At 36.3% G+C, this 12,119-nt stretch overlaps 1 protein-coding gene across 1 annotated transcript; it reads left to right on the forward strand.

Moving 5' to 3' along the window:
- The first annotated feature begins 657 nt into the window (after window positions 1-657).
- On the forward strand, window positions 658-3,776 carry LOC126609886 (chitinase-like protein PB1E7.04c). Its single transcript, XM_050277820.1, has one exon. The coding sequence runs from the start codon at window positions 711-713 to the stop codon at window positions 3,516-3,518; it is 2,808 nt and encodes a 935-aa protein (XP_050133777.1). The 5' UTR covers window positions 658-710; the 3' UTR covers window positions 3,519-3,776.
- Window positions 3,777-12,119: the final 8,343 nt, after the last annotated feature.

Raw genomic sequence — 12,119 nt, forward strand, 5'->3', positions numbered from 1 at the left:
ACCGCTCAAAACTGCAGAGTCGTTAAATTTTTAAACGTGATTAATTTGATTTTCCTGCAGATTTTCATCTGGCATCTACTTTTGTGTTGGTCATTCGGAAGAGTTAATATTCCACCCTAAAACCAATTTCAATAATAGATTAACCTAATTTGTTGTAAACCCTCACAAAGTTTCTTTATTTTCTAACCCGTAAAGCTTCATACATGAACTAATTAACCTTTGTAACATGAAAAAATTATTAAAAAATAATTGACAATTAAGAGTGACTCAACTCTTTATAAGTCCTTAAACGGTTTCTTAATTTACAGATGGAGAACAACACTTCACGTCCTAACACTATTGTTGCGAAGGTGAAATAAATATCGTGAAAAAATTTGACATGAGATAAAAAATATGTTATGCAGTGAAAAAATTATTGGGCATATGCACATGTGTAGATATAAAAATGTACTAAATTGTTGATTTATTTTTAGACTAGTTTCAAGTGCGAAAACATTGTCAACTCGGACAGACCGACTCTTCCTTTACCATGACCATCCATCTTGTCCTTCTTTTGCAACCAAACAATAACTTGTTCCTGCACATTTGGCGGGGCAAAGACTCACTCTTCCTCAAACACATATAAATAGATCCATCTTTCAACCTACTCATAGGCACCTCTTTCATTCTTTATCTGAACTTCGCTCCTCTATCTGTAATCAAATATCAAAATGTATTTACAAAAGTTCAATGCACCCGTTGCTTACCTCTTGCTATCTTTCCTTTTCGTTTTCTTTTCGTCATCGTCTGCATATAACATCACGGACGTTCTCAGCAAGTACCCTGATTTCAGCATCTTCAACGACTACCTCACCAAAACCGAAGTTAGCAACCAAATCAATGAGCACAGAATTATGACCGTCTTAGTTGTCAATAATGCTGCAATGTCCTCTTTAGCAGGAAAATCAATGGACGTGATCAACAAGGTTATACGCATCCACGTGTTTCTGGAATCCTATACCCTTAACAAGTTCAAGAGCTTGCCTACATCACAGACCACCCAAGTGACCACACTGTTCGAATCTCCTGACCAACAACGCTACTTGAACATCACAAATGGGGGCTCTGTCTCAATTGTTTCTGCTGCCGGTTCTGAAAAAGTAGAGGTAGTTCGAGACATTTCTCCTGATGACATTTATAGGATATCAGTGGTGCAAGTTAGCAATCTAATTATGCCTTCAAGCTTAAGTAGTTCACCGTCTCCATCAGCATTTTCACCAACTTCAACACCTCATCCATCATCACCTTCTCCAGCCCCGTCACCTTCTTCATCATCTTCTCCATCAACTACTTCTCCATCCCCTTCATCATCCATGTTTAACATCACCCAAATTCTAAACAAGTACCCAGAATTCAGTATCTTCAACGACTACCTGACCCGAACACAAGTTTGTAACCAGATCAATGAACGCAGAACCCTTACGATCCTAGTGCCCAATAATGAAGCCATGTACTCTTTAGTAGGACAACCAATGGACATGATTAGAAAGGTGCTAAACACCCAAGTTGTACTGGACTACTATACCATCTCGAAGTTCCACAACTTGCCTGTTTCGCAGTCAACTCGAATAATCACACTACTTGAAGCTTCTGATAAACCAAGTGGCCAACAGGGTTTCGTGAATGTCACAAATGGTGACACAATCTCGATTGTTTCAGCTGCTGGTTCTGACCAAGCAACAGTAGTTCGAGATATTGCTTCTGATGAAAATTATTATATATCGGTGGTGCAAATTAGCAAGATAATAATGCCCTCAGGCTTAAATTCACCATCTTCATCACCTTCTCCATCAGTACCTTCACCTTCTCCATCAGTACCTTCACCTTCTTCGTCAGTACCTTCACCTTCTCCATCATCTCCTCTTTCATCACCTACTTCATCAACTCTCAATATAACCAAAATTCTAAACGACTATCCAGATTTCAACCAATTCAATAGTTACCTGACCGACACCCAAGTTTGTGACCAGATTAATGTACGCAGATCCATCACAGTCTTTGTGGTCAACAACGCTGCCATGTCCTATTTAGTTGGAAAATCCAACCAGGTTAAGAAAATGTTACTAAGCCTTCACGTTGTTACGGACTACTATACCTTTGATAAGTTTAAAAGCTTCCCTAACTCCCAAACCACTCAACTGACAACATTGCTCCAAGATACTTTCCAATCGATTGGCTTTGAAGGTTTGTTGAATGCCACAAATGGGGACACAGTCTCGATTGTTTCTGCTGCTGGCTCTGAGAAAGCAAAGGTTGTTAAAGATATATTTACGGAGAACTTGAAACTATCAGTCGTGCAAATAAGCAATCTAATTATTCCTTCAGACTCGAATAGTTCACCTTCTTCATTAGTACCATCTTCATCTCCATTTCCTTCTCCGTCAATACCATCTCCATCTCCTTCATCTCATTCTCCATCAACCTCAACACCATTTCCTTCCCCTCATCCTCTACCACCATCAGGTCATTTTGACATCACCAAAATTCTAAGCGACAACCCAGATTTTAGCCTCTTCAGCACCTACTTGACTCAAACCCAAGTTGCTAACCAAGTCAATGAACGGAAAACCATGACAGTCTTCGTGGTCAACAATGATGCAATGGCCTCTTTAATCAACAAACCCATGGAGATCAAGAAAAAAGTATTAAGCCTTCATGTTATCATGGACTACTACACTGTCCAAAGTTTCCACAACTTGCCTGCTTCACTGACTATTCGAATAAAAACACTGCTCCAAGTTATTGACCGACCAAGTGGCCTACAAGGCTTGGTGAATGTTACAAATGGGGACACAATCACAATTGTTTCAACTGCTGGTTCTGACCAAGCAGTGGTTGTTCGAGATGTTGCTATTGATGAACATTCTTACATATCAGTGGTGCAAATTAGTAATATAATATTCCCCTCAAGCTTTATAGCCTCAACCCCCTCGCCTTCTTCAACCCCAGGTAAGGCACGATCTGCTGCACCAGTCCAGGCTCCATCTGGCAGCCCTGCACCTGAGGCACCAAAGCATGGTGAAGCTCCATCACCATCAAATGTAGCACCACCTAACGCACCAAAGCAAGGTGAAGGTCCACCATCATCAAATGCAGCACCACCCAACGCACCAAAACAAGGGGAAACTTCATCACCATTAAATGCAACATCACCCGTGGAACCAAAGCAAGGGGAAACTCCACCAGCATCAAATGCAACGGCACCCGGTGCTCCAAAGCAAAGGGAAACGATACCATCATTAAATGCAACAGCACCTGAGACACTAAATCAAGGCGAAGCTCCATCAATAAATGCACCAGCATCTAATGTACCACCGAGTTCGGATGTTGCACCCAGCTCAGAGAGTACTTTACAGGGTACAACAACAGCTGCTCCTGCCCCATCTGGGAGTCCTGCAAGGTTTTCCGTTGACTGTGTTTTGTTTATAACTACAATTTTGGTAACTATTTATTCTTTGACTTGCATCAGACTGACTTGAGGTGCAAGAAAAGTGTGGTTCATGATCTTAGAATAAGGACGAAGAATCGCATGGCAAAGCAAACATGTGATTGAAATTTGTTCTTGGTGGATAAACGATACACATAAGCTGCAAAAAATGTGTGCAGCTCTCAGTTGTATTGTGTTAATTAGTTTCTAGAGTTGGAGTTAGTCATTTTTGTAGTTGATTGTATAAATTTTGGCTTTGTTTTGCAAGAAACAAAGCGCTTTAGCAATAAAATTTGTTCATTGCTTTCCATTTTTCTTTGCTAACTTTTCAATGGTTCAGAATTCAGAGCTTGATTTTCTACTTTTCGTGATTTTCAATGGATCAACAACTAGTCATTTGAGGAATTGAAATCAATTCTAAAACTGAACCAACTTTTGGTTCTGGGGTCCGGTCACCAGAAGTTGCTGCTATGCTTTATCATCGAGCACCCTACTAGTGCCCACCCTTCTATTTGTAACAAAGGCCATAAGAGGAGTCTAGGTTGATTGACTCATTGCGGTCAGGAGCTTTTGCCATCTGCGGTCATGAGCTTTTTCCATTTACGGTCTCTTTGTTATTGTTTTACAAAATGATTTTTAATTATAAATTTGTTCTTTACAAAATGATAGTTTTATTCGATAATGATATTTTGCAAAAGAAAAATAAAAGTAGAAATATGTTTGGTAATTAAATTTAAAATGTAAAACTTTGGAGTTGTTTGATAACCATTTCGTTTTCACTTTTCAACAAAATAAAATTCAAACTAAAAGCCATACTTGAAAAAACTCTTAAAAGTTGCAGCTGTTTATAACAATTTGTTTTCAATTTTGAAAAAATAAATAAAATATAACACTAAAAATGGAAAGCCAAAATTTGAAAACTTAAAAAATGTCGCAACTGTTTAATAACCATTTCATTTGACTGAAAACTCGTTTTGTAACTGTACAATCAGTTTCAAGTGTTTCCAAACTTTGGCTTTCAATTTTGAAAGCTAAAGACTAAATTAAAGTAGTTACTAAAAGAGTTTTCTTTTTAATTAAATGAAAACTGAAAATTTAAAACTAAAAAAATAAATCGAGCCTCGTTCTGTTAATGAATGTTGTCTTATAACAGATTGGTCTAACTAGAAACATGCAATCTTATTCAAACTTGATTCTTTAGCAAAACGAAACACAAAGTTTTTTGGCCTGTAGTTTTAACACCTCCAAAATGTGAAGCTAGTTGGATACAAATCGGTTTTCATAAGGAAGCATAGTGAGAAGAATGAAATTGTAAAACCCTGTCCCAAATATATAAAAATCTATTCTTAAAGGAACTATAAAAATTACATTTCCCCCTTACTTTCTACTCTATCCGGATCCCCCTTTTTGGATTCCCTAAGGTTCTCTTCCTTTCTCTACCTACCACGTGGCAAATCATTGTCCCTCTCTTCTTTCTCTTTTTATCTCCCCGAGTCACTCTCTCGGATCTCTCTCATTCTCACAAACCTCTCCCTCTTTCACTATTCTCTCATTCCCGGTGACACACCCATCCACACACCCAAACACCCATACCCGATGAAACACGACAACACCACCATTACCATGGTGGATCTTCTTTCCCTCTTCCTCGTCTCTGTGAAGCACAGAGAAATTGAGAACCCAGGTTCGACGAGCCCAGAATCATGCCGACTCGAGCTACTTCATGGTGTATCGTAGGTACGAAACTCTTCCCCTCGTCTCTATGTTCAATTTCGTAGGATCGGAGGGTAAAATGGTGAGACAGAGTTAGCCGAAGCTCGGAAGGCTTCGGCCTTCTTTCCAGATGAAAAACGGGTCAACAACCCAAACCCAAAAAGACCCAGGCCCTCGGCCCGTTTAACCCTAAACCCAACCAAAAAACCCTTGGGTCAGGCTTTCAAGCCCAAGCCTGGTTGTACCAACCTAGGGCCTTCGACCCGTTGAACCCATGACCTTTTTCCCCTAGGCCGGGTTACCAACCTAATACCCTAGGCCCAAGCCTAGACCTGGATTCAACCCAACCCAGTCGAATCCCAGGAACCCAAGCCGCACGTGGGCCTCCACGTGGGAGTGCGTAAAGGTCTACCAATGTCGGCATGTGGAGCACACTCACCGCCATTCACGGCGACATTGGTGAATTTTTCCATCAAATTTCCAGCGATCCACGGCGGTGCGTGGGGGTACCTAAGGTTCCCATTTATGTTTTTCGACGTCCTAAATCTGTTCTGACGTTTGTTTCCTGAAATTCAATCGTTATGATTGAGTTTTATTAATTGGACTCTTTATGTGCTTAGGTGCGACTATTAGTGGCGATTTGATCCTTCCTATTTCGCATAACTCATCGACGACGGAGTATTTGTGAGTGGACCCTTTTTAAAATGCACGTTTTAATAGTAGAAATGCATATATAAAAAAGCATGATTTAATGGTTACGTTTTATGAGTATATTAGATTTACACTTTATAATTATCATGCTTTACTGATAATATTTTGGAATACCATACTTTATCGAAGTTATGTTCTTTGTAGTATATATGATGGATGACTATATAGTATTTATGAACATGTTTTTACACTCTTTGTATTATATATGATGAATGACTATATACTATGAAGATGTTTTGAGATATATGTACGTATATTGGAAAGATTATATTCAATGTTTTGCGCTTATCTAGTGGTCACTGTTCTACCTATGGGTGATGATACTTATTGGCCTACGAGTCGAGTGATGTAGGGGCCTACGGGTCGGATGATGTAGGGGCCTACGGTCGGGTGATGTAGGAGCCTACGGGTCGGAAGATATTTATATATTTGGCCTACGGGTCGAGTGATGTAGGGGCCTATGGGTCGATTATGATACCAAGTTAGCACATTATATATGATATATGTTTTATGAAGTTTTATGGCATGCTAGGGTTTTCGGAAAACCTACTACTTATTATGCTATATGAGTTTTCATAAAACTTTGGGGGTTAGTATGTTGATGAATAACTGTTTTAGTATTATATATATATATATATATATATATATATATATATATATATATATATATATATATCAACTTGGTCCACTCATGTTTGTTTTACGCCTTCTTAGGACATAGGAACGAGGCATACGATCCGAGTTACGAGGCATTCCCCTACCAGTGATTCCGTACCATCTTCTCTGCCTTGACATTACTTGTAATAACACCTTCTGCTTGTATTCTGAATTAGATGTATACTCTGAATATGTCATGCATTATCACTATGGTTTCAATGTTGTCAATTGAATATTATATTATTTTGGTTAGTTCGAGCGAAATTTATATGCATGTTTCACATGTTCTCAGCATATACACTCATTAAATGACTTTCGTTACCCTCGGGTATCGGCCAACACGTGGCCATCCCGATGTCCAAAGGACATCGGGATCAAGGCGTGTCAGAAATAGTCAACCTCATTGTGCAAGACATCTTTAAATTCTCTGGGGTTGGTTGCGAGGAGACCTATTCCCTATAGTGGACGTCATAACATGCAGCAACCTTATCAGTTTAGTAGTTCCAAAAAACTGAATATGCAACTTATGGAGGTAGTAACCAGTGGCGAAGGCAGGTTTGGTAGAAGGGAGGGGCGAAATTCAAAAGTGTGCAAAGTTCAATCAAAGCGATTGCTTTCGCATTGAAAAGTGCATAGTTTTGACAATATTCATAGCAGAAAACACTCTATCACCAGAGCGGTTGTAAGCGGGAGTAATGTTAGGGATGTCGAAATTTTAAACCAAATTTGCAAAATAAATGATGTGTCACAAATAGGAAATAAACATGTTAATCAACACCTAACTAATAATCCAATCATCATTTGGTTTCCGAATTTGGTTTAAAAATTTTGGTTCATCTAGCATTATCCTATAAGCGGTAACATCAAAACCAATGTAAGAAGCTTAAATTGGCTAAGATTAAGTTCTGAAAGATGTTAGGGTGCTAGCTGGGGGTGGGTTAGCATCTAGCGCCTAAGCAAGATCTAGACGAAAGCATAAGCGGACTAGGCGAATTTAAATTAATTTATTATACATCGTATGAATAAACATTAAGTAGTATTTATGTTATTTTTTATAATAATAATACAATATTTATATATAATGTGAATTTAAGGTAAATATAGTGGGGATTTTAAAAGAGAAAAGAAAAAAGAAAACTGGAAAATAAAACTTACAAGAATAAATAAAGCATTAGTAAAAAGGGTACAAACCAAAAAAAGGTGGGGTCAAAAGAGATGAAAAAAAAGGAAAAAAATGGTTAAACGAGAAAAGGTGGGGTCATAAGAGAATAGAAAAGTGAAAAATGGGTAAACAAACGGGTGGGGGTCAAAACTTTTGCCAAACGATGCCATATAGGAAGAACAGATGAAGGCTTCATCTTCTTCGCATGTTTCGGTCCTCCACTTTGCAACTATTTTTTTTTTTTTTTCATATTCCGTTCACCAAAAATTAAAACACAAGAGACATCAACGCACCAGTGTAAAGCCGCTACACAACCAAACCCAGAAATTCAGCAAATTTAAAGAGCAGAGGGGCGGAATCCTTACTCTTGGTGGAGATTTCAGACGAGAGGAGAGGCGACCGCCCCTCCTTGCCCCTGTGTAGCTTCGCCAGTGGTGGTAACCACGTATCTCTATGGGTAAATTATCAGAAGCTTATTCAAAGTCACTACCAAGGTTAAATTTTCAGAAGCTTGTTTAAAAAATTGGTATGTGTAAATTATCTGAATTGCAATGTTTGTAGTTCTCAGGACGAGTTTTGTCAAACTCAGTGAAAGTATATCCTAAAATATATTCATTTGACCATAATGTACCTTTTTTTGATAAAAATCATTTTATCCCATTGGGATTGTGTTGCCTGATGAGATTTTGATGATGCACTCATTCTGTGTTGGTCATACCCTTTTGTGCTTCCTACTTGTCCTAAAGATGTTAAGTGTTGACATATTGCTTTGACTCAATTTTCTTCTTAAATTATGGGTTTTGTCACATCTTGGGTTTTACCATTACCAGATTTTGTGAGACTAACTCTTATATGCATTCCCTATTTGAGACTTACATTTGCTATATGTGTCGACTAAACGAGACGATTTCATTAACTGCGTCTAGATCATCCATGGAAATCTACGCCGATTACTTAAGTAATACATACTCAAGTGGGAGTGTTGCAGTTCTAATTTAATAAGGAATGTGATTATGTTGATCATAATATACTGTTTTTAAGATTATCTTTTAGATGTTTCCTATTAACTTTCGCCTAATATATATGGCAAATAAGCTATTTGTACTATAAATAAAGGCACAAGTGATGAGAAAGATCCTCAAATAAATTTCCCAACTCTCTGTTTTTCTCTCTTTCCATGTGCCGCACCCTCTCCTCTTCCCTCACTAAAATAGGCTACAACAAGGATCATTTTTAAGAAGAGAAAAAACTTTTTTTTTACTACCTACCACATTGAAATGCTAATAAATTTCTAACAAAGGTTGATTTAGTTGATAAGGATCACTCTCTTTGTTAGACCAAGGTTTAGGTTCGAGTTCTGCTGCTGGCAATCTTCCTTAGTGAGCACTCTGTAAAAACCAAAAAAGAAGGTTAAGACCCCTCTATAAGTCCTTCAAAAGGCTTGTGTTATGGACTGACTTTGAGATGTGAGAGCTTTCCCTCCACCTAAACTTTTTGTTATTGAAAAATATGCTAATAAATTATGCTATCTTATTTTTGACAAACTGTGAATAGTCTACACTAATTCATGTAAATTATAGGAAAGAAAAGAGTTGAATCTAAGACGCAATAGGTTGTAGAAGAAAGCCTTATCTACTTAGGCAATCCACTAGTTGCAAATTAATTAAAGCACTTTTGTGTTCATGTATTAGCGTCTATTAGTTGTTGACACAGCTAATACGATGCCCACTTCTAGATGGTAATCAGACCATATGACCTACTCAATTTTAGTCTAACACAAATCTCACCCCAATGAAACTAACCCAACATTTAAATCTTCAGGATTTGCTTGCTTGCTTTATTACACGATGGTGGTTATAGGAGGGTAAAATGTCTCTGTGAATTTTTTAATCCTGCAAAGGTGGATTGCTATGACAAAGTCGCTAACTTGTCATTTTTTTATAAAGGAAAAATGGAACTTTGTCTTAGAGCAAAATTAGGTGAGAATTAACTCGGTTTTGAATTGGCTGCATAGACAATTAAAGTACGAGAAATTTTTAATTATGACAGGAACACGGATGGTACACCACGTGTTTTTATGCAAGTGGTGGAAAATTTTAATTTTTAAGTTATTAACCTTTTAACACACATAACCCACAATTTATATAAGAACACATGATGTACCATCTCGTGTAACGGTCATATTGAAAAATCTCTCTTTAAAGTACGCCTATCTGCTCAGATATAATATTGGGTTGAATTGTAAAAGTTTTTATGATCCCAATAGTAATATGAACTATTGAAATACTTTTCCTAATACGATATATTTACATTAAATGGTGGGAGGAATAAATTAGTTTCAAACTCGTCATTCGTGTCACTTAATATTACGGTCTAGTAATATTCATTTTTACTTGTAAGTGAGAGGTCTTATGTTGGATTCTTGCCAAAAACGAATTTGAACCACATTATTGTTAACCTATTGTGAGGCTAAAGAGCACTTCCACCTCTAAAAGCCCATTGAGCAATAGGCAATTCAATCCTTCCCAGTGTGAACAGTAACTGCCCAATGCATCTCCACCCTTAAACTTCCACCCAAGTAAACGATAATTATCTTAAATGAATAGTAATTGCCAAGTGCATCTTCACTCATAAACTGAATATTGGTTGAAAGATAATAAAAGATAATTTTATTTTTAATTTTGGATAATAATAACAAATTGGTTGAAAGTATTTGAAAATATTGAAATGTGGTGTAAAGTGGAAGAACATGATTAAGTATTTATAGAAAAGTAATATTTTTTTTGTATTTTTAATTAATTCTGATATTTTTAACTATTTTTCTATAATATTTTTAATTAAATTTTATAATTTTTTTTAATTGTGCTTGACATTAGTCTTACTTCACATGACCTAAAAGCATAGTTTGAAATATTAATAATATTGACGAAATATCGAGGATATTTCGGTTTTTTCGAATCACGGATATTTCGGAACATATCCATGTACATATCGTACAAATATCGAAAAATATCGATGTCGATAATTTCGCTCACACTTCAGTAATATTTTGTCAAAATATCTGTGTAATATCGCTAAAATATCGAAACTATTGATGTAAAAGAAGGGAAAAAAAAAAGAAAAAGAAGAAAAAAAGGGAAAAAAGGGAGGAAAAAAAAACACAAAGGGGATTTGAACCCCTCCCATTTTACTTCTCTAACACCGTAACCACCATAAATCACTTATGTTTTAGTGATAACATGCTAAAATATTTATATTTATATAAGTGGCATGTTAACAATTATATGCAAAACTATTTTGGGGATTTATCATTTGATGAATACTCTTTACAATAAACTTACTCTACACATAGAGATGATGAAGATAGTGAAAATTTTGAACCTCATAGGAACTTTATGTGGTACAAATCACTCATGTATCTTACCATGCAATGTATAAAGTGTAAAATATTGTAGTAAATCATTATATATAAATGATTATGGTGCGTTTAATCTTTTTTTCATTAATTACTACATATTTTCTACACTCACAGTGTTTGCCAGCTCGTTGTATAATCAACTTAAATCAGTTAAATCCATCATGTAATGCATTTCCTTCTAATTTTTTTTGATAAACTAATAGATAATTGACTAAATAAACATTTTCCAAAGTTTCAATAAAAATTTCCAAGTTTTTCTTACAATTTCGGTGATTTTTATTCAATTTTTATCGATATCGATAATATCATGATATTTCTATCGAAATTTCTATGTTTCTGAACTATCGATATTTTCAATATCATTGATATTTTATACCATGCCTAAGAGTTAGGTCAGTCGATTTTTGAATCAGCTCAACTAGGCTCCCCAGGAGGCCAGTGGATTCAAATGGGCTGGAGGAATTTTGGAAGGGGGGGGGAGGTGAATTAATCCACCATCCCCTACGAGATTTGAAAGGGGTGAAAGTGGGTGGAAGTGCTTTAAATTCATCCATTTTAACTTATTGTAGATAATATAAAGATTGAACTCATCATTTATAAGATTTGAACTTAATACATCTCTTCTAAATATAGAAAAATAAAACTACTCAAAGCGATTTCTTACGAACGACTAAGATTAGCTGGTCCATAGGCTTCGCACATAAAGTTTCTGAGAGGATCCGAGTCAGTGTATAAAGTTATAACAAATGGAAAGAATTTTTTTTTTTTAATTTATTAAAAAACAATATAAGGAAACCGAAAGAAAATTTTCTTTGAGAATAGTATTGAATATACCAGATTACCCTTTAGGGGGTGTATTCAATTGAGAATGTGAGAAATTTTAATGGATTTTTATGGAGTTTAATTGATTTGTAGAGATTCCATATAAAATTTTGATTCAATTCCCTTGAAATCTCATGGGAAGAGGTGAGATTTGTAGATACTTAAAATAC

This window comes from Malus sylvestris, chromosome 17, assembly GCF_916048215.2.
Source record: "Malus sylvestris chromosome 17, drMalSylv7.2, whole genome shotgun sequence".
Classification (NCBI taxonomy): Eukaryota; Viridiplantae; Streptophyta; class Magnoliopsida; order Rosales; family Rosaceae; genus Malus; species Malus sylvestris.